General features: G+C 33.8%; 1 protein-coding gene and 2 long non-coding RNA genes across 5 annotated transcripts in view; 1 reads left to right on the top strand and 2 right to left on the bottom strand.

Moving 5' to 3' along the window:
* The window catches only part of LOC144612905 (uncharacterized), a 66129-nt gene extending 43883 nt beyond the window's left edge, over window positions 1-22246 (bottom strand). The window contains exon 1 of the long non-coding RNA XR_013550066.2: window positions 22173-22246. This is a non-coding gene — a long non-coding RNA (uncharacterized LOC144612905). The remainder of the gene's footprint in view (window positions 1-22172) is intronic.
* Window positions 1-22787, top strand: part of PGR (progesterone receptor) — a 105361-nt gene extending 82574 nt beyond the window's left edge. Inside the window, exons 6-9 of one of the 2 annotated variants that reach the window (XM_060605291.2) lie at window positions 2779-2923; window positions 4340-4470; window positions 18666-18823; window positions 21287-22787. In XM_060605291.2, the coding sequence (XP_060461274.1) occupies window positions 2779-2923; window positions 4340-4470; window positions 18666-18823; window positions 21287-21442 (590 nt within the window). In that variant the 3' untranslated portion in view covers window positions 21443-22787. The remainder of the gene's footprint in view (window positions 1-2778; window positions 2924-4339; window positions 4471-18665; window positions 18824-21286) is intronic. The other variant, XM_060605292.2, reaches the window with a different exon arrangement.
* The window catches only part of LOC132661113 (uncharacterized), a 37267-nt gene continuing 36298 nt past the window's right edge, over window positions 22280-23248 (bottom strand). For both annotated transcript variants that reach the window (XR_009602050.2, XR_009602051.2), the window contains one exon: window positions 22280-22365. This is a non-coding gene — a long non-coding RNA (uncharacterized LOC132661113). The remainder of the gene's footprint in view (window positions 22366-23248) is intronic.

Here is a 23248-nt window from a genome sequence, read left to right as displayed (position 1 = left end):
ATTTTCATAAAGCCTATAAAATATTATTTATAAGCACTCTTTCTTTGCATTTCTTTAGTTTCTATAGGTCTATTGTATTAAAAGTGATTCATAATTGTTTTGAAAGAGAAATAATATATAGACATGAACTTGAAGATACATGTATATCATATGAAAATAAAGAATTATGAAAATTGCATGCCACATTTTTCTTGGTTAGTTGCTTAGGGAGTTTTTCTGCACCTGAATAAATCAGGATGTAAGCAAAAAAAAGCCAACTCTGTTAATTTTAGCAAACACTTCTGGCTATCAGAAACAGAACACAAAGAAAAAATAATTTCCTAGAAGGACCCCAGAAATTCAGTGAATACAAACTGGAATAAGTTTGGAAAATAGGCAGAAACCAAGCTGTCCCTGCAGAAACAAAAAAAAAACAAACATCACAAATGCCCCCACTGGATTCTTCCCTCACTGGGTACCACTGCCATCCAACCACTGCCATCCAGAATAGAGCCTAACCATACATTTGTCTTTGTTTTACTTTTTTTTTTTATTCAAAGTCTAGGTAGTATGTGTTCAGTGGGTCAAATCCAGATCACAAGCTCAGGGAAGTAGAGTCCTTAGCCAGTTTCACTGGGGACACTTGCTCTCACCAAAATACAACCAATGGGAAACTCTATCCACCTAGAGGAAGAAAGGAAGACTGAGAGGGAGGGAAGACAGAAAGTTAGATACTAAAGAGTTGACACCCCTCACCACCACCCCCCAAAAAAAGAGGCAGATGTCTACTGTGACATTCCTAATTATGAATTTGCATGAGAGTTGTTTTTGGTTGTGTGAGGCTAAGATTTTATAGAAGGGAATAGCAGTCTTCTATTCACAGGAAGATGGGACTATCAGGAGTGTATGGAGAAAAGATAACCTTCTTTTCTACCTGCCTTGAGATGATTCACAGAATCAGGAAATACATTTGTTTTATCCTGTAAGGAATCAAGTTTTGTTTGGGTTTTACTTTTGAAATAGGTCATTTGTAAGTAGATTTCAACAAATTCTTAGGCAGAACAGATGTTATTAAAGTAGCTTTGTGGAAAATAGTTGATGTTCCCACCAAAACACTTGATTTTTATGTACCTTTAATAAAAGATTTCATCTACTCTCATTGTTTCCGCATACTCAAAAACAAAGAATTTCCAAGTTCATACTTATAGTTCATCTATCCATATTTATTTTTAAAATTTTTACTGTTTATTATTAAAGTTTTTTAATTTTTTTAATATTTTAATGTTTGTTTTTTTAATGTTTTAATGTTTTTTTTGAGAGGGAGCACAAGTGAGAGAGGAGCGGAGACAGAGGGAGACACAGAATCTGAAATAGGCTCCATGCTCCAAGCTGTCAGCACAGAGCCTGTCACCTTGCTCAAACTCACAAACCTCAAGATCATGACCTGAGCTGAAGTCAGATGGTCAACTGACTGAGCCACCCAAAGCCCCTCTATATTTCTAATTCATTTATTTAACTGCTATCTAGACATTTCAAAAGTCGCTCCAACATATCAAAACTTAAGATTTTGTCCCTAGCCTATTTCTTCTCTATTTTGTCTCAGTAATGCTGTTTTCCTCCACCATTCCTGCAAAAATACTGAAATATCTACTAGGCTCCTTCTTTCTCCTACCTATATACAATCAGTTGCCAAATCTCTTGGATTTTACCCTTTAAATATTTCCCTGATGTACTCCCTCCTCTGTATTCCTACCCGTTGGCTTATCTCAGACTTTTATCATCTCTCATCTGGCCTTTGGCAATAGCTCCCAACTTTTTTCTGTAACTCCAGACTTATTCCCTTGAATATGTCTTCCACATGGCTACCAAGGATGCCTCCACAACACAAATAAGGCTATTGTTGCTCCTTAATAGATATATCTGACCACAGCCTCCATCTCCAAATTTACCTCTTTGCCTCTCCTTTAAGTTCATCAGCGCTGGGCTGGTGATCTTCTGCAAAGCAGGCAAAAAGAATTGAAAAGAGATGAAAAGAAGGTTTTGACCACTTAAGTCAATGCATTTGCCCTCTCCCTGCTGTCTTCCCTCTGCCACCAACACCAGAGAAGGATACACTCTCTCTTTTTTTCTCTCCCTAAACCTTTTAAACCACATGATAGTTTAAAGTGAGACTGGATTAAGTTCCAAAAAACAAAAGTGACCATAAACTATGGAATCTACCTAAGACATAATTAAAGGATGTTAAATAAAAATAAAGCACGATTGAAAGCAGTGGTTTTACAAAATAAAACCAGTTTTTTTTTAAAGTCCAAAGACTCAAGATTCTTTAACAAACTGATTATACTCTGCTTGAGCATGATCTCTTTGGGAGTTTTTCCTGACCTGCTTCCCAATTCCTGGTGCACATAAGTATGTGCTTGTCTCTCCTGTCAACTTATGAGTTTCTTTTAAGGGTAAGGGTTGGGTCTTTCATTTTCCTAACCCCGCCATTTTAACACAGTGCCTAACAGACAAGTGATTCTCAATAAATGAATATTGTATGTGTCAATGATGGATGACTGTCAATCAGTGAATTCCCAGAAATGCTAAAACATAGTGACCATTTTTAATGACTTCCAATGTTATTCCTTTTTAATTTCTCAGGTATTATTTATTAATATTTCCTCATTTGTATAAAATATATTAAAATTAAAAACAACATATTACCCTACTTACATCTATTTTCAAATTTATATGTATTTTCAGCATTTTAACACAAGTGATTTTGGGGATCATTTTATTTTTTAATTTGTTTTGTAGGTTTTAGAAATTTACATATTGATGACCAGATAACTCTCATCCAGTATTCTTGGATGAGCTTAATGGTGTTTGGACTAGGATGGAGATCTTATAAACATGTCAGTGGGCAGATGCTATATTTTGCACCTGATCTAATACTAAATGAGTAAGTAGTAACTTGATTTTTGTTCTTATTATTGCAGTGTATATGTAGGATAATCTTAGAAATTACATTTCAATAGATGATTATACTATTGGTATCCTAAATAAAAGAATTTTCCTGAAAACTTTATCAGAATTATCTCAGGATATAGCTTGATATAACAAAATTAATAAAATTGTTATCATTATATTAGTAATTTGATATTTGGAGTTTTCCCCTTTTGTTTCAATGTGTCAAGAAACATACTTAAAGATAAAATGAAATTTTTAGTTTACCAAATTAAAATTTTATACCTTTGTACTGATGAAGATAATTATGTAAATTAGAAATAATTTTGCTTGAAAATATTGACTTACCTTCAGAAAATAAAGACATTATCTCTCCTCCTAGAGGAAAAATCACTAATAATTTATTTTAGAAATTAAAAGATAAATATTTCAATTTTCTTGGCTGTATTTAAATTACTATAATTAATTTTCTATGTATAACCTTAAACTGAATAAGAATCTTTTCGTGGAAATACTTATACCATTCTAATGATGAATGCTGACTCAGAATTTTATAGCATATAAGTTACTTGTATAAGTCTTTATAGTAATGGATAATTTTCATATATTTTAATTCCATTTTGCCCTATAATCCCTTGAAATAGGTAAGGAATCAGCATCCTACATTTTACAGTTCAGGAAATAAGCTCAGAGGAATTGCATATCCTGCCAAAGAATCTGAGTGGCAGGATTAATGTTAGTTCTTCTGAGTCAAAATCTAGTTTTCTTTTCACTATTTGTGTTAGCCGCATGTGACTAATGTAGATATTGCAGAACACATGGTTGAGAAAATACCTTTAAAAAATGTCCCCAACCTTCAGAATTAGTGTTTGGCCTTGTCAATTGTTTAATCCTTTGTAATGTTCTCTTTTCTTGATCACCATACATTTCCCCTAGAATAGTTCACAGCATAACTGTTCTACACTGAATACTCTCAACTGAATACACTGAACTATTCTATACTCTTCAATTTCTGTGAACTGAATCCATTCTCCCATTGGATTACATGTAAAATTTTATATATTTTTAACAGAAAAAAATCATAAATAAATGATTTCCTCAGCTCCACATTCTCAACTCCTTAGGTTTTTAAAATATAATAATAAAAGTGAGAAGCAACATGTGTATTTAATATGATTTTCTAACTTTAAAATTTCTTAACTTCAAAAAATTCAGCATTGTGAATGATTTACTTTATTGGTTTATTTTGCTTAAACTTCAAAATATTGAGTGTGTTTACAAAAAGACATTTTTAATAATATATAAATTACCAAATGCCATTTTCTCTGGTAAATCACACAAACTGGCTAAGACACCGTGTGTATGTTTTTTCCTTCTTGCTTTCTCTTGTGTGTGTTGTGTGTGATATAAGACAGAGGATGAAGGAATCATCATTCTATTCACTATGCCTCACCATGTGGCAGATTCCACAGGAGTTTGTCAAGCTTCAAGTTAGCCAAGAAGAGTTCCTGTGTATGAAAGTATTGCTACTTCTTAATACAAGTGAGTGACTACAAGCAATTTTTATAAGATATTTACTTTCTTAATTTTTAATTCAATGGGAAAGTCTCAAATAACAATATGATCATATCCTTATACATGAGGTATAAATCTTAGATTGTGACTGCAAAGGAGAACCACCTAATATACTGTCATAGACATTAATAAACTTACTTCACACTTGTCAGGTTTTACATGAGAGTAAAATAGTCCACAAGTTCAGCCAATTATATATATTTTTTCAGATAAAACATGATTAAATGACATTTTCATATTCACCTAATTAAGTTTATGAACTAGATAATATTACATAAACACAAACGATCTTCCTTCCACTCCCACTCCATAAAGGACTTACTATATAAAATACACAATTTTGTTTGGAACTATTCTCTTAATATCAGAATAGGCTGTTATAACATATATCTACAAAGATCAGTGGCATAACACAATAGTTTATTTGTCACTCATATTCACAGTCCAGTGGGTTAGGAAGAAAACCCACATTCCTTCCGTCTAGGGACTCCACTCTTACATAGCAGCTTGGAGTCCTCCATTTAATCTGAATAGAAGGTAAGCACCTAGTGATAAAAGATATGGAAGTGAGGCCTGAGAGTGTTATATGTCACTTTTACCCACATTCCATGACCCATATTAACTGTAGGAGAGGCTAGAAAATGCACTTTAGCTATAAACCCCAAAGAAACATGAAACATAGATTGGTCACCAGAAGGACAGGCAAATATCCATCTCACTCTCTCATACACAAAGAACACACATACCTCTGCCTCAGTGGATTCCCAAAGATCTGGGTGAGAAAATTTTTAAAAACTGCTTTCACTTTCCACCTTTTTCTGTGTCCTTGGAACATGCACAGGTAGGCTCAGCCTTTGAATTTCTGAACTGATCCTTCTGTCACTCATAGTGATTTGAAAGAGAACCACTGAGAGCTAAGACCTTAGGTAGAAGGTGAGCCAAGGGTCTTTCTCAGTAGCATCTTTTCAAGTACTTCTTTCTAATAGCACAAATCTCAAATAGTGGAGGGGTGGGGGTATACATCAGGAGAAAAGGCACAAAAAGCACTAATGCCTTAAAAAGAAAGTTTTCCTCATGAAAATTTATGAAAACACAAGGACAAATACAGGATCTAAGGATCCATAGCCCTATCCCCCTACCTTGAAAACACTATTTTGAACAGAGGCCCTCAAGTCTAATTTGATAAAATATCATAAAGGGGACTAAAGTATTGATATGGAACTAGCCAAGAGAGTCAACTAAAATAAACTTAATATTACAGTATTTAACCCCTTTCTTGACAGTAATGAATCCTATAGCAGTTATGTTATAGATAATCCTAGATTTCCCAAATTAGTTGATATTATTAACATAATTCTATATTATAGATAGGCTACATTGTGCTGGAGGTCCAAACAGCCCTAAAATCTCAGTAGCTTAACAAAAAAAATGTTAAGTATATACTTTTCCCGCTATATGTCCAATGCAGATCAACAGGGAGGCTCTGCTCATTGTTGTCCCTCAGGTGCCCAGGTACATGGGAGCTATATCTTGACATGCATTTCTCCAATCACTAGAGCATTGGTAAGGAAGGAAGTGGTGAGGAAAGGAAGTGACATACCTATAACTTCCATTCACACACCATAGAAAGCAAGATTCTTGGCCACTTGCAGCTTCAACAAAAGGGAAACAGCAATATTTACTGAATAGTATTTATGATTTCTACAAATTCTAATAAAATCATAATGGGATTTTTGAGGAGAGACTTGGCAAAGTTTTTGGGAAGTCATATTTAAATCTTAAAAACTAAGTACATAAGTATTACAAAAATTTTGAAGTGGAGACGAGAGTTAGAAATCTACACTAATTAACACAGCATGGGAGAATAGATATACTGAATTGTTAGTAAAGTCAGACTTGTGTATATTAGAACTTAATATACTGTAGTGGAAACATCACAAATCAATGAGTATGGAGCAAATAGATATTGTTAGGAAAAATCAGTTTTATGTTTGAGGAAAACTCAGTTTGGATATTTAGCTCAAGTTATATCCTAAAATAAATACCAGATAATTGAGTTATATGTTCACACTTTAAAAGTTAAAAACACACTGTAAGGAATACAAATGATTTTGAGATTTCAAATAAGGAATACCTTTTTAAAAATAAATGCAATTTATTTGGAGAGTTGACAAAAGAAAAGTTCAATGATTTGATACATAAGTATTTAAACCTCCAATGTGCCACTAAAAATTAAAATAAAATCTCCCAAGGAAGTATGACAAGTTGAACACACCACTGTTCACTCTAAAACTACACTAAAATATTACCAAAGTGATTTTTTAAGAACTAAAAGAGAATGAGAAGCTCAATAGCTATGACATTCTACAAGCCAGCAAACAGAACTAATTTAGCATACCTGAGAAAGTTGGATTCTAGGCCAGAAGTAAGAAAAACCAAGAGGTTTAATTTGAAATATCAAATCTTTGGCATGGTTCTCAGTTGGTGACAACAATGATTTTTTTTTTTTTTTTAAATTTTTTTTCTTAATGTTTTTATTTATTTTTGAGACAGAGAGAGACAGAGCATGAGCAGGGAAGGGGCAGAGAGAGAAGGAGACAAAGAATCGGAAGCAGGCTCCAGGCTCTGAGCCATCAGCACAGAGCCTGATGCGGGGCTCGAACTCACAGACTGTGAGATCATGACCTGAGCCGAAGTCGGACGCTCAACCGACTGAGCCACCCAGGCGCCCCGACAACAATGATTTTTTGAGATGAGAGTGAAGGTAGAGTTAAAAACACAAAGCTCTTTTTAAAATCTGGGTCCAAAAATCATTTAACCACAAAATTTTCCCTCTCCAACTCAGGCAGAGACCTTAGGTTATCCTCCTGAAGAGGATATAACAGAGGGTAAATGAACTGATGAAACTGTAGGCACTGTTGAGGGTGAGGGGTCTTATAATGACAACAGATTAATTATATACCAAATGTTGAGACACCGTCCTCCTGCATACTCTTACCCACCATCTCTCAGAACATTGTCTTCCAGGTTTATATCCTCTAGACAGGAGAATGAAAGACTCTTCTCTGCAGAATCTGTTAATAGCAGGTGTTTCTCTTTGAAATTGCTCAGCCATTTTGCCCTGAACTAAAGCTAACAGTCAATAAGTGCTACCCACTGAAACAGAACTATGAATCAGCCTTTTAGTTTTGCACTCTTGAATATAAATAACCAAGGCATCTGAGGGAGGCCTTGACATCAAAGAAAAAGACAAAACAGAAAGAAAAAAAACAAATTTGGAGAAAACAGAGATGATATAGGAAGATAAAAACCTCAAAAAAAAATTTAAAAATCATCCCTTTTTAGAAAGATAATAGAACATATTGCACCCAAGAAACAACTATTTGGAAACAGAATTTACAGTACAGGCATTGGTAGACAAAGTTAGAAAACCTCTCAAAAATAGAGCAAAGCCCCAAAAAATATAGAAAATCAGAATCAAGGAGGCCCAATACCCACTTAGTTGGAGGACTAGAAAGAGTGAACAGGAAAATACATAGGAGGAGAAATCATAAAGGAAATAGTCTTTTCAACAAAAGGTATTTGGAAAACTTCATTTAAAAATAAAAGAAGCTGGACTCTTATTAACTTAAAATATATCAAGACATAAATCTAAGAGATAAAACTATGAAACTATTAAAAGAAAACATAGGAGTGCCTGGGTAGCCCAGTCAGTTAAACGTCCGACTCTTGACTTTGGCTCAGGGCATGATTTTGAGGTTCATGAGTTTGAGCACCACATCAGGAATTCTTGCCTGGGAGTCTCTGTCTCCTGTCTCTCTGCCCCTCCCCCACTCATGGTCGCTCTCTCTCGCTCTCTCAAAAATAAATGAACTTTAAAAAAAATAAAATAGAGGAAAAGCTTCATGATGTTGACTTTGGCAATGATTTCTTGGATTTGCCACCCAAAACACTGGAATTAAAAGAAAAAACAGATAAATGGACTTCATCAAATTTAAAACTTTGGTGCGTCAAAGGTCACAATCAACAGAATAATAAGGCAACCCACTTTATGGGAGAAAAAAATTGGAAATCATGTATCTGATAAAGAAAAAGTATTAACATCCAGAATATGTAAAAAATTACAATTTAACAATTAAAAAATTTTAATGGGCAAAGGCTAGACATTTCTCCTATGAAGGTATACAGATAGAAATTAAGGAACAACATCATTAGGGAAATACAAATCAAAACCACAGTGAGATGCCACTTCACACACCCATTAAGATGATTATTTACTGTCACTAAAACAAAAAGTTCTACTAGAAATCATAATATATACTATGTGACTCAACTGTAGTAGGATTTTACATGACTAATAAATACTGAATATTTATATGACTAATATTACGAAAATGATATTAGGAAGATGAGAAATAGGATGTTGTGTGTGTGTGTGTGTGTGTGTGTGTGTGTACACATGTGCATGCACTAATGATGTGGAGATGATGGTAGATCTGAAAGATGGAAATAGAGTTACAGCCTCATTTTCCGTAGTGGAAAATCAAAAGTTAAAAATAAAAAAATCAAGAATCAACACTACAGGGCAAGATGGTAGAGCAGAATGCAAGTTCTCAGCTTGTTTAATCCTTGAAATGCAGCTAGATCAGCACCAAACCATTTTGCATACCTAGGACATTGATCTGAGGATTAACCCAACAGTCTGCATAACTTGAGCCACAGAACTCAGCAGGTACTCTGCAGAGAGGTAAACTGGGGGAGAGAAAAGCTGTGGAGGGCAGGGAGCTGTTTTTGTGGACAGAAGACAGAGAAGGGTGGTGGTGGGGGAATGTGGCACACCAGGGGAGTGCAGAAAATGCACTCCCCCAAAAGTAGCTGGAGGGAAAGAGTGAAAGCACAAGGGACTGGACAAGAAATCTGTTCCCCAAAACCCCTGATGGGGAGAAAGGTAAGGGTTTCAATACCATTAGGATTCTATAAACAGTGGAGCACAGAGTCGGAAATTCCAGAGCTCAGTACCTGGTGGTGCTCTGGTGAGGAAAGAGGGCAAATCCCCAGGAGCAGGCAGCAGGGTCTGAGGGGCCCTTGTGTCATAAGGGACAATCAGCAGTTCCCCTGATTGGAGAGAATTTGGTAGAGGCCATACAGCTTACCCACAAGCAAAGATCCCAGAAGACCCCAGAGAGCAGCCACGTTTGATGGTATTGGGACAAAGATGCCAGGCGGTGAAACCTGGCACCAGCTGTGTGTTATGATTTGTCATAGCCTCTGAACCCCTGCCACTGCCCAATTGCACAAATGTTTTCTAGGGCAAGCCGGCACCTGGCCACTGCTCAGCAAGACCCTCCCCCAGAGACTAAGTGTGGGTCCAAGCCACAGGGTTCTCTGAAGTGAGGGATCTTGAAACACTGTCCATCTCAGATAAAACTATGGAGGGAGGTGCCACCTGGCAGGCTGATGGCTTGGACACAGGCTGGAGGTGGGGTGTGGATGGAAGTCTGAGAAAAAGGAGGGGTGCTTCATTGTGGGTCAGTGAGAGTGTAAAGTTCCTATGCCAGAGACTAGGAAGCTGGGTGAAGCCATTTCCACCTCTCCTGCACACACACATACATGTACATGCACGTGAGCACCACCCAGATCGACCCCAGTAAACTAAACAGCGCCACCTAGTGGAGAATGAAACCATTACACCAAGCCCTGCCCAGCAGAGTCCTCCAAGCACATCCCCTAGAAGACCAACACAAGTCTCTCTGCCTGCTTAGTGTACAGACCATATAGAGTGCTTCATAGTTTGAGTTCCCAGGGAAACTGGATATAACTTCATTCAGGTTTCATTCTGTTTGCTGGTTCATCTATTCATTTTTTATTTTGTTTTTCTTTTTACTTCTATTTTTGTTTAATTTGGGGTTTTTTTTCTTTCTTTTTTTTTTTGGACACAGAAAGAGGAAAACTTATTTTTATTTTCGTTTAAAAACTTTAAATTTTTTTACTATGTTTTTCATTGTTTGTAAATTTTTTATTCTATTTCACTTTATTTCATTTTATTCTACTTTATTCTATTCTTTTTTAATTTTAAAATTTTTTAGTATATTTTTTCTTTTTTCCTTTTCTTTCCATTATTTCCCTTTTTTCTCTATTCTATCAAGCTTCTTTCAACAAGCAGATGAAAACACATCTAGGATTTAGCTTCTTTTATTTTATTTTTTTGTGTTTTTTAATTTTTATTTTTTTATTAATTTTGTTATTCCTCCAAGATGACAAAACAAAGGAATTCACCACAAAAGAAAGAACAGTAAGAAATGACAGCCAGGATAGAATAATAAACACAGATAGAAGCAAGATTTCCGAACTAGAATTTAGAACCACGATAATAAGAAGCTAGCTGCAGTTGAAAAAGCATAGAATCCCTTTCTGCATAGATCAAAGAAGTAAAATCTAGTCAGGAGAAGTTAAAAATGCTAACACGTAGGGGCGCCTGGGTGCCTCAGTTGGTTAAGCGTCCAACTTTGGCTCAGGTCATGATCTCGCAGTTTGTGAGTTCAAGCCCCGCGTCAGGCTCTGTGCTGACAGCTTAGAGCCTGGAATCTGCTTCAGATTTTGTGTCTTCCTCTCCCTCTGCCCCTCCCCTGCTCATGCTCTGTCTCTCTCCGTCTCTCAATAATAAATTAACGTTAAAAAAATTTTAAAAATGCTACAACCTAGATGTAGTCTCAAATGGATGCCACAGCAGCAAGGATGGACAAAGCAGAGCAGTGAATTAGCAATATAGAAGACAGAATATGGAGAATAATGAAGCAGAAAAAAGAGGGAAACTAAAGCAAAAGAACACAACACAAGGCTTAGAGAACTCAGTGATTTATTAAGAAGGAATAACATCCAAGTTACAGTAGTCCCCAAAGATGAAGGTACAGAAAAAGGGTCAGAAGGTTTATGTGAGCAAATTATAGCAGAAAACTTTCCTAATCTGGGAAAAGACACAGACATCAAAATCCAAGAAGCATAGGGAACTCACATTAGATTTAAAAAAAACTGACCATCACTACAACATATCATAGTCAAATTCATTAAATACACAGTCAAGGACTGAATTATGAAAGCAGCAAGGGAAAAAAAGTCCTTAACCTATAAGGAAAGATAGATGAGGTTTGCAACAGACCTATCCACAAAAAACCTGGCAGTCCAGAAAGGAGTGCAGAATATAGTCACCGTGCTGAATTGGAAAACTAGGGAACCAAAAATTCTTTATCCAGCAAGGCTGTCATTCAAAATTGAAGGAGACAGAGTTTCCCAAACAAAACCTAAAGGAGTTCATGACTACTAAACCAGCCCTGCAAGAATTTTAAGGGGAACTCTTTGAGTGGATAAAAGATGAAACAAAACAAAAAATACTAAAAGCAACAAAAACTAGAAAGGACAAGAGAAAATCACCAGAAACTCCAACTCTGTAGATGACACAATGGCACTAAATTCATATATTTCAGTACTCACTCTAAATGTCAATGAATTAAATGCACCAATCAAAAGACATAAGGTATCAGAATGGATAAGAAGACAAGAACCATCTATATGCTGCTGACAAGAGACCAATTTTAGACCTAAAGACACCTACCGATTAAAAAAAAGTAAGGGAGTGGAGAGCCATCTATCATGCTAATGGTCACCAAAAGAAAGCTGGTGTAGCCATACTTATATCAGACAAACTAGATTTTAAAATAAAAACTGTAGTGAAATGAAGAAGGGCATTATATCAAAATTAAGGGGTCTATCCACCAAAAAGAGCTAACAATTTTAAATATTTATGCCCCAACCTGGAAGAACCCAAACATGTATGTCAGTTAATTACAAACATAAAGAAACTCATTGATAATACCATAATAGCAGGAGACTTCAACATCCCACTTATAGCAATGGACAGATGAGTAGAAAATCAGCAAGCAAACAATGGTTTTGAATGACAAACTGGACCAGATGGACTTAACAAATATATTCAGAACATTTCATCCTAAAGCAGCAGAATACACATTCTTCTCAAGTGCACATGCAGCATTCTCCAGAATAGATCACATACTGGGACACAAATCAGCCCTCAGCAAGTACACAAGATCAAGATCTTACATTGCATAGTTTCAGACCACAATGCTATGAAACTTGAAACCAACCACAAGAAAAAGTTTGGAAAGACCATGAATATTTGGAGATTAAAGAACATCCTACTAAACAATGAATGGGTTAACCAAGAAATTAAAGATAAATTAAAAAGTACATGGAAGCCAATGAAAATGAAAACATGACAGCCCAAAACCTCTGAGATGCAGCAAAGGTGCTCATAAGAGGAAAGTATATAGCAATCCAGGCCTTCCTAAATAAGGAGGAAATGTCTCACATATACAACCTAACCTTACACCCTAAGAGCTGGAAAAACAATAGGAAAGAAAGCCCACAACCAGCAGATGATGAGAAATAATAAAGATTAGAGCAGAAATCAATGATACCAAATTTAAAAAAAAAACAGTAGAACAGATCAATGAAACCAGGAGTTGGTTCTTTGAAAGAATTAACATAATTGATAAACCACTAGCCAGATTGATCAAAAAGAAAAAGTAAAGGATCCAGTTAAATAAAATCATGAATAAAAGAGGAGCGATCACAACCAACACTGCAGAAATACAATAATAAGAGAATGTTATGAACAATTATATGCCAGTAAAACGGGCAATCTGGAAGAAATGGACAAATTCCTGGAAACATATAAACTTCTAAAACTAAAAAAAGAAAAAACACAGAATTTGAACAGAAGAAATTGAATCCATAATCAAAAATCTCCCAAAAAACAAGAGCCCATGGCTAGATGGCTTTCCAGGAGAATTCTACCATTTAAAGAAGAGTTCACACCTATTCTTTTGAAACTATTCCAAAAAATACAAAGGGAAGGAAAACTTCCAAACTATTCTACAAGGCCAGCATTACCTTGATTCCAAAACCAGACAGAGACCCTACTGAAAAGAAGAACTACAGACCGATTTCCCTGGTGAACATGGATGCAGAGATTCTCAACAAGATACTCAACAACCAGATCCAACAATATATTAAAAGAATTATTCACCACAACCAAGTGAGTTTTATACCTGGATGCAGGGCTGGTTCAATATCTGCAAATCAATCAATGTGACACATCACATTAATAAAAGAAAGGACAAGAACCACACGATCTTCTCAATAGATGCAGAAAAAGCACTTTACAAAATATAGCATCCTTTCTTGATAAAAACCCTCAAGAAGGTAGGGATAGAAGGATCATACCTCAAGATATAAAAGTCATATATGAAAGAAACACTGCTATTATCATCCTCAATTGGGAAAACCTTAAGCTTTCTCCTTAAGGTCAGGAACATGACAAGGATGTCCACTCTCACTGTTGTTAGTCAGTATAGGGTTGGAAGTCCTAGCCTCAACTATCAGACAAATAAAATGTATGCAAATCAGCAAGGAGGAAGTCAAAGTTTCACTTTTTGCAGATGACATGATATTCTATGTGGAAAACCCAAAAGACTCCCCCCCAGAAATGGCTAGAACTGATCCATGAATTCAGCAAACACACAGGATATAAAATCAATGAACAGAAATTGGTTTCATTCCTATACACCAATATTGAAGCAACAGAAAAAGAAATCAAGAAATTGATCCCATTTACAATTGCATCAAAAGCCATAAAATACTGAAGAACAAACCTAACCAAAGAGGTGAAAAATCTATATGCTGAAAACTATAGAGAGCTTATGAAAGAAATTGAAGAAGACACAAAAAAATGGAAAAACATTCCATGCTCATGAATTGGAAGAACAAATGTTAAAATGTTGATACTACACAAAGCAATCTACATATTCAATTCAATCCCCATGAAAATAACACCAGCATTCTTCACAGAGTTAGAAAAACAATGCTAAAATTTGTATGGAACCAGAAAAGACCCCAAATAGCTAAAGCAATCAAGAAAAAGAAAAACAAAGCTGGAGTTGTCACAATTCTGGACTTCAAGATGTATTACAAAGCTGTAATCATCAAGACAATATGGTACTGGCACAAAACCAGACAGATGGATCAATGGAACAGAATAAAGAACCCAGAAATGGACCCACAAATGTATGGCCAACTAATCTGTGACAAAGCAGGAAAGAGTATCAAATGGAAAAAAGACAGTCTCTTCAGCAAATTGTGTTGGGAAAATTGGACAGCAACATGCAGAAGAATGAACATAGACCACTTTCTTACACCATTCACAAAAATACTCAAAATGGATGAAAGACCTAAATGTAACACAGGAAGCTATCAAATTCTAGGAGAAGAAAACCGGCAGCAAGCTCTTTGACCTCAGCCACAGCAAGTTCTTACTTGACATGTCTCTGGAAGCAAGGAAAACAAAAGCAAAAATGAACTATTAGGACCTCATCAAGATAAAAAGCTTCTGCACAGCAAAGGAAACAACCAACAGAACTAAAAGGCAACCAAAAGAATGGGAGAATATATTTGCAAATGACATATCAGATAAAGGGTTAGTATCCAAAATCTAAAAGGAACGTATCAAACTCATCACCCCCCAAAAAATAATCCAGAGAATGGGAAAAAGACATGAATAGACACTTTTCCAAAGAAGACATTAAAATGGCTAACAGACACATGAAAAGATTCTCAACATCATCATCATCAGGGAAATACAAATCAAAACCACAATGAGATAGCACCTCACACCTGTCAGAATGGCTAAAATGAACAACTCAGGCAGCAACAGGTGTTGGCAAGGATATGGAGAAAGGACTTACACTGCTTACACTGCTGGTGGGAATGCAAATTGGTGCAGCTGCTCTGGAAAACAGTATGTAGGTTCCTCAGAAAAATTAAAAATAGAACTACAATATGACCTAACAATTGCACTACTAGGTATTTATCCAAAGGATACAGGAATGCTGTTTTGAAGGGCACATGCACCCCAATGTTTATAGCAGCTCTATGGACAATAGCCAAAGTATAGAAAGAACCCAAATGTTCATTGACTCATCAATGGATAAAGAAGATGTAGTACTTGTGTGTGTGTGTGTGTGTGTGTGTGTGTGTATACACACACATGTATATATAATGGAATATTACTTGGCATTCACAAAGAATGAAATCTTGCCATTTGTAACAATGTGAATGGAACTAGAGTGTATTATAAGTGAAATAAGACAAATATCACATGACTTCACTAATATGTGGAATTTAAGACATAAAACAGGTGAACATAAAGGAAGGAAAGGAAAAATAATATAAAAACAGTGAGGGAGGCAAATTATAAAAGACTCTTAAATACAGAAAACAAACAGGGTTGCTGGTGGGGTTTGGGGTAGGGGGATAGGCTAAATGGCAAGGGGCATTCAGGAGGACACTTGTTGGGATGAGCACTGGGTGTTATATAAAGTGATGAATCAATAAGTTCTGTTTTTGAAATCATCATTACACTATATGTTAACTAAGTTGGATTTAAATTTAAAAAGTAATAATAAATGTTCTGGAACCAAATAATGGTGATGGTTGCACAACTCTGTGAATATACTAAAACCACTGAACCGTATTCTTTGAAAAGGTGAATTTTATGGCATATGCATAATATCTCAATAAAAATTATACTCTGTGGAAAAAAAAAGGAAAAGGGAGTCAACACTACAATGATGCTATTTAAATCTGTGGAAGGAAAAGTTAGAATAGCTGAAAGAGTTAAACACATTTGCTTCTTGAGCATGAGAAATGTTGGGTTGCCTGGGCACTATTCTTTGCCCTAATAAGGTTGCAAAACTGTGCTAATATATAAAATATTTAAAAATTAAGCAACAAACTTCAAAAAACATTTGAAATATATTTTAAGCCCCTATAGATAAATGAGTACAAAATAGAAAAGTTTTTAAAAATTACTAATATGCATAAGAATATTGTTCAGCCTACTAATAATTTAAGAAATGAAAATGAGATTTTATTTTTATATGTAAAAAGCAAAGATTACCTAAAATTAAGATACTCAAAACTAGTCACAAAACAGTTAAATACTAAGAAGTTTAGCAATGTATATTATGAGTGTTAAGAAAGTTAATATCTTTTACTGTAATAATTCCATGTCTAAGGATATATCCTTTTAAAAAATAAAAAAAAAATTAAATTTATCGTAAACATCGTTTGGCAAAATATCTCAAATATCAAATGATAAGACAATTAAATAAATTGTACTCCTACAGTTTCGTGAGGTCAAATTATATGTGAGAATTAAAATATTCATTTTTAAAGAATTCTAAGAGATGTAAGTAAATGTTCTCAATATAATGTTAGGAAATATCCTAAAATATTGGATTGTAGGATCTGGTGAATTGTAATTTTATATGTATTTTCTGTACTTTCTAAAAGTTTTCCAATGATTATGTTATTTTTAAGTTAGCTAAATCAAAAATAAAGATCCTTGCTTTTTTTTTAAAAAGTGTTCTTATCTAAAATAGCACCTGGCTAACTGCCCATGACTCACCCTCTCCCATTTTGCCACTATGATATTTGCAAGAAATCCTAAAAGTCACTTGTGGAATCAACAAGAATCTGAGAGAAAGTTCTCCAATCATATATTACTGGATGTAATAAATTAAGGAAACAATGAATTAAGGTAAGGAGCTCAAAGCAAAGAGAAATATTTATGAGAGCTGGTTCAACATAGATCTGAAATGTAGGAAAATGAGTAGGAGAGGAGAAAAAAATTGAGAATATCTCAGAAGCATAGGATGAGAGCCTAACGATTAGATTATCATATCCCCAGAACTTGTTAGTGGTTGATACTAAAAGTATGTGAGGCTAGCTGGGATTAGGCCTGATTTTCTCTTAAAGAGAATAATTGGTTCAAGTGCCAGTTCTAAATACTTAGATGGATAGAGTGAAGGCTCTGGGTTACTAGTTTCCATTCTTGAGCGCCCAACAGGAAAATAGTACTTCAAGAATCAGAAGAAAAAATTATTTTTTAAGTGTTTAGTTAAATTCCAGTTAACATAGAGTTATAGTAATCTAAGAGATTATGTGGTTTTTCTTTCAGCAATCTAGATATAGTTGCAAGAAAAGGCAGCTGTTTCACTTAAATTTGAAGATTTGTTTGTAAGATAAATACAACCAAAGAAAAAGAAAACAAGAAAATTGGGAGTTCTGATGATAATTTCCTGAAGATATCAACCAGGGCATCTCAAATAAGTGATATCAGAAGGAACTAAAATATTAAGGAAAAAAAGCTGTTGGTAAATTGACAATGTAGGGGAACTAGCAATAAGAATAGGAAGCTGTGTCTAAAATTTGGTGATCAGAATTAAAGATTACAGAGGGAAATGTCTGAATTACCAGTTAACATCACCATGGGAATAAGAGGCATTCCCAATAAAATAAGCAACAAAATAGGAATATTTGCCATAGTTACCATTTTTTAATATTGTTCTGGATGTCCTAACAATGCACTGACTCATGAAGCAGAAACAAGAGCTACAACTATTGGGAAGGGGGAAATGAGGATATTTTCAATATAGTGTTTTTGTATACCAAGAAAAAAAAAGGAAAATAAAAAGACAATCTACCAAAACTACTTGAATTAAAAATAGAAATTAAAAGAAATAAATAAAAATAGAGTATCACAAAGAGAAGTATTGTGGTATCAATAGCTTTCTCCTATCAGCAGGAAGGAGTTAGGAAATTTAATAAAGCAATGTTAAAATTACAAAAAAAATAAATTATCCATGAATAATCTCAATGAGAAATGCTTCAGATTTATAAGACTTAAACTTTACAGAGTGATCCAAGTATTTGTTACAATACCTCTTCTTTAAAAAAGGACCCAGAATACATGTAATTGTAAACTAAATCAAACCATTCCTGACAAGGATGTGGAATGAGCAAATGCTAAGTTAAGTGCATAAGCATTGATACAGCTCTAAAATAAGTAAGCTAAAAATTTCCTTTAATTTATGTAGTTGTTTTTATCATATTCTTCAAGACAATTATGTTTATATGTCCTAAAACTATCAATAACACTCCTATTTAAGGTGTTCATATTTTGGGTTGTTTATCCAAAGAATTCATCTTTTTAAGTATAACTATTACTTGTAATTATCTTCTTACAGTTCCTTTGGAAGGGTTAAGAAGTCAAAACCAGTTTGAAGAGATGAGATCAAGCTACATTAGAGAGCTCATCAAGGCAATTGGTCTGAGGCAAAAAGGAGTTGTCTCTAGCTCACAGCGTTTCTACCAACTTACAAAACTTCTTGATAACTTGCATGATGTAAGTATTTTGTTTTCTAGGAAATAAATGATTGTTTTCTGAATTTCTGTAATATTTTAAATATTAAATCTACATTTTACTTTATATGGTTTCTTCAAGGTCATAATTTGTACTTATATCTTAAAACAGTATTTACATCACACTGCTCAGAATTTATATTGTGCTTTTTTTCATTTTCACTATAGATCATCCAAATATCCTTTTACTAGTATTTGTATAATTTGAGAGTAATTTAATGATTTATAGGAATTATACACCTTCCTGAGCATATTCTAAAATAATTTTGCCTTATGTTAGAAAATTTAAATATACAAGACAAGCAAAGGTATAGGTGTGGAAAATAAGACTCATATCATTTTGGATGGAATTATAAGTTAATAACAGTGCTAGTAGACAATTTGACAATCTACTCATCAGGTCAAATTTGAAACCTTATTCCTGAATATGGACAGATAGCTAAGGATTGTTAGCTATATGGGTAAAGCCTCTGTAATGAAAGGCAGAAAGCAAATAAACAGAGAGAAAGTAATGAAGGAAAAGGCACCAGAGCAGAGAACACAAAAGATATTCAAAAAGAATTAAGATATTTAGAAATGTATGATATTGCATCCATGAAACAAGAATAAAAAATAGTTGAAAAGGAACATTTACCAAGAAATTACTTTTGGATAATTTAATATAGAAGAGCAGAAATTTAAATTTTAATAGAAGGGCTGACATATATACCTCAGGAAAACTCAAAAGAAATAACAAAAAAGATAAAGATGAAAAATTAGAAGAGATAGAAAATTTAGGGGATTAATTGCAGGGAGTTCATTCTTAATTAAAAGGAATTTATAAAAGAATAGATAAAATCAAGCAGAGGAAATTTTATAAAAAATCATAGAATAAAAGTTGCTAGACCTTAATTTTCTGACTGTACAGCCCCAGTGTACAAAGCACAGCACAATTGAACAAAGGCACATTAATGTAGAATTTTAGAATACCAGAAATAAAGAGAATATCCTAAAATATACCAATGAGAAAAGAAACAAATCACATAAAAATTATCAGGATTCAGAATGATGTTGTACTTCTCAATGCAATATTAGAACCCAGAAAACAATGCCTTTGGAATTTTGAAGGAAAGGAAAATATTCAAAGAATTTTATACCCAGGCCAGCCATCAAACAAATATGATGGCATCATAAAGGTATTTTCAGACATGCAAGGTCTCAGAGAACTTATCTCAAATATAACCTTTCTCAAGGACATCTACAGGATGTTTTAACAACAAACACTGGGGTAAGCCAGTGAAGTAGAAAATCAAATACAGGAGAGATGCAAAGGGATATTTTAGCATAGCAATCATTAGCCTAGCTTGAAGCAGTAATGCACAGGGTTTTGGAATACTAGTATTGGGGAAAAAAAGATGGAACTGAGGGATTACCAGTAGGTGTGAACATACTGAGGTGAGTTTTTACAAATTGTGTCAATTGACCGTGGCTTTGTGATAAATATACAGGAAACAAAGCAAAACAGAAACACAAGGTTATTAACTCTAGCAAAATAAAAATAAGTCATATAATAAAGGAAATTTAATCCAGCAGGAAACAATAAAAATATTTATAATATAATTGCTAGATATTGATTTGGTCAAAAACTGAGATACAACTATACAGAGAATGAGGAGAAAAGAAAGTGTGCATAGTTGGGAGGGGTGTCTCATATAAGGGAGCTAAGTCTCATTTTTCATAATAGAAAATCAATAACATCACATTTTAAAAACAAAATTTGTTAGAAATACAGAGATAAGTATTTAGAGACATGGGCTAAAGAAGTTAAAAGTGGTTGCATCTTGGAAACTAGAATAAGGATGGGAAGAATTCTATAAGGAAACTGCTGGATTTTGTTGCTGCTGCTGGGTTCTATTTGACTTTTAAAATTACTTACATTAATTACTTTGCCAAAAGTTAAATTAGATTAAAATAAATTATGCTGGGTTACTTGTATTGACAGAGGCAGAGTCAATATATTGTTATGCAAAAAATCCAGTCCATTAACAAATAGACTTTATTAAATAATTGCATTTTTGGAAATATATATGCATTGTGTATATTGTGTATATACCTGGCTATGTTTGTATACATGTATAAAGAGGAAAAAGAATTTGAAAGACACCAAAATGTTCATATCACTTATCCTGTGGGATTATGAATGACTTTCATTTCTTTAAATCTTTCTGTACTATCAGAATGTTTCACTGTATGTAATATTTTCATATTACTGTAGAGAGTGAAGGGAGTTATTTTATCAAGAAAACATCTTGATAGGTATTTATATTGTTAGAAAAATAAGTTGTCATGTTTGATTAATATATGAATGCATTATTTTTCTTATACATGTTTTTTATCCATTTGTGAAACCAACCAATATGAATGTATTATTTTTTACATGTTTTTTATCCATTTGTGGAACCAACAGCTTGTCAAACAGCTTCATCTGTACTGCTTGAATACATTTATCCAGTCCCGAGCACTGAGTGTTGAATTTCCAGAAATGATGTCTGAAGTGATTGCTGCACAGTTACCCAAGATCTTGGCAGGGATGGTGAAACCTCTGCTCTTTCATAAAAAGTGAATGCCATTTTTATCTTTAAAAATTAAATTTTGTGGTATGTCTATTTTTCTTTTAGTCTGCATTGTGAGGTCTTGATTTTTACAATGTTCTTCTCAAAGCCTTACATTTATAACGTATCATATTGTGTAAATTTCAGAGAGAATTGTGAACTTTTAATTGTTTTTCTTTATAAAGCATAACTAGAATTTTTAAAGTGTTTTGTGTAGCCATATATTCTTTAAGAGTTTACAAGATTGAAAAAGTACTAAAAGTGATTGCTAACATAAACTTAATCATATTCATAGTATTTCACACCATTTAGGTGAAGATTTTTAACTTTTGCATCTAACAAATCTTCTACTTTAAAGGAAAAAAATCTTACACATAAAAATAAAAAGTTATTGTATATGTTCCTTCTAGGTAGCTCCCTTTGTCTCGATTATATTTACAAAAATGAGCCTTTAAATAATGGTATGCAAAATTTTGCCTACATGAACATATATATACATTTTTGTGAGGAGGAAATTTATAACCTTTATCAGGTTTTCTAAAGGGTTTTTAGTGCAAAAAGTATAGAGAAAAAGAGTTTAAAATCCCTGAAGTAGATTGAGGGTTTGATATTAGGAAAAACAGCTCATATATATAGACTCTGACTGTTTCCCAGATTGGAAACACAGACTGTAAGGAAGTTATTAAGGAAAGCCATATCATTATGACAACAGTATTAGCGGTTTTGTAGTTTTTTACTAACCTTTTTTGGGACTTGTCCTTTAATGAGGCTTGTGAATCAAATCTGAAGAGTCTGTGGCCTAATGCTACTCCTTACCATCTGGAGCAGGTAGAAAGTCACTTAACCTTACTGATTTTCAATTTCCTCACCCTTACCACTGGTATAATATATTTCCTGAAAAATGTTCCTTTTGGTCAAAGCTTCTTATTCACTTCTTAATCAAAAAAGAAAAGAAGGGGAGGGAGGAAAGGAAGAGGAAAAAAATAAATATTCTCTTTCTTCATTCAGAAAGTCATAATGATAAATCACAGATTGAAAATTTTTGAGTGCCTCTGATCCAATTCTAAGATAGGTATTTCAAGAAATACTAGATACTGGATTAAAATAATACAACCAATTATAATAACTAGAAAACACACAATTCACACTGTTATATGAACTTAAAAAATATTGCATTAGAATATGGACAAGAGTATTTTTATGAGATGAGTCACTGGAGAGCCATTTATTTTTTAAAGATCTATGTATATATCTGTATATGTAAATACAGATAAATATATAAAAAATAACAGGAAGAACTAAGTTCATACCACTGATAAAATTCAATAAAAATAATCATTGTTTTATTTTCTGTTTCTTTTATCTCTATTATATATATGTGTATATATATATATATATATATATACATATATATGTGTATATATGTGTGTGTGTGTGTGTGTGTGTGTGTATTTTAACAGCTCAGAGTAACTAGTAGGCCAAATTATTTTTCTAAAATTTTAAAAATTGGACATTATCTTACAAATAAGATGTATCGCCATATGCAAATTAATGGTTGTTAATAAGAAAGAGTAACTTTGAAAACAATATAGAAAACATTTACTGACTTCTCTGATTTCTTAATACATTTTGGGCTACCCATTCTCTTTAACTGATAAATTTTTGCAGTTTACCAAGGGACAGTAACATCTCTTAATGAATACTAATGTGATCCCCCAAACGAGGTAAAGTGGTTTCATCTGAAAAAAAATTGGCATGACAGTGTTTTCAAAACTGTTTTTTACCAGCTAATTCTCTATTTATAAAAAGAATTAGCT

The sequence above is a fragment of the Panthera onca genome, chromosome D1, assembly GCF_046562875.1.
Source record: "Panthera onca isolate mPanOnc1 chromosome D1, mPanOnc1 haplotype 2, whole genome shotgun sequence".
Taxonomy (NCBI): Eukaryota; Metazoa; Chordata; class Mammalia; order Carnivora; family Felidae; genus Panthera; species Panthera onca.
The sequence above is the reverse complement of the archived record's forward strand: the minus strand, read 5'-3'. Positions and strand labels throughout refer to the sequence as shown.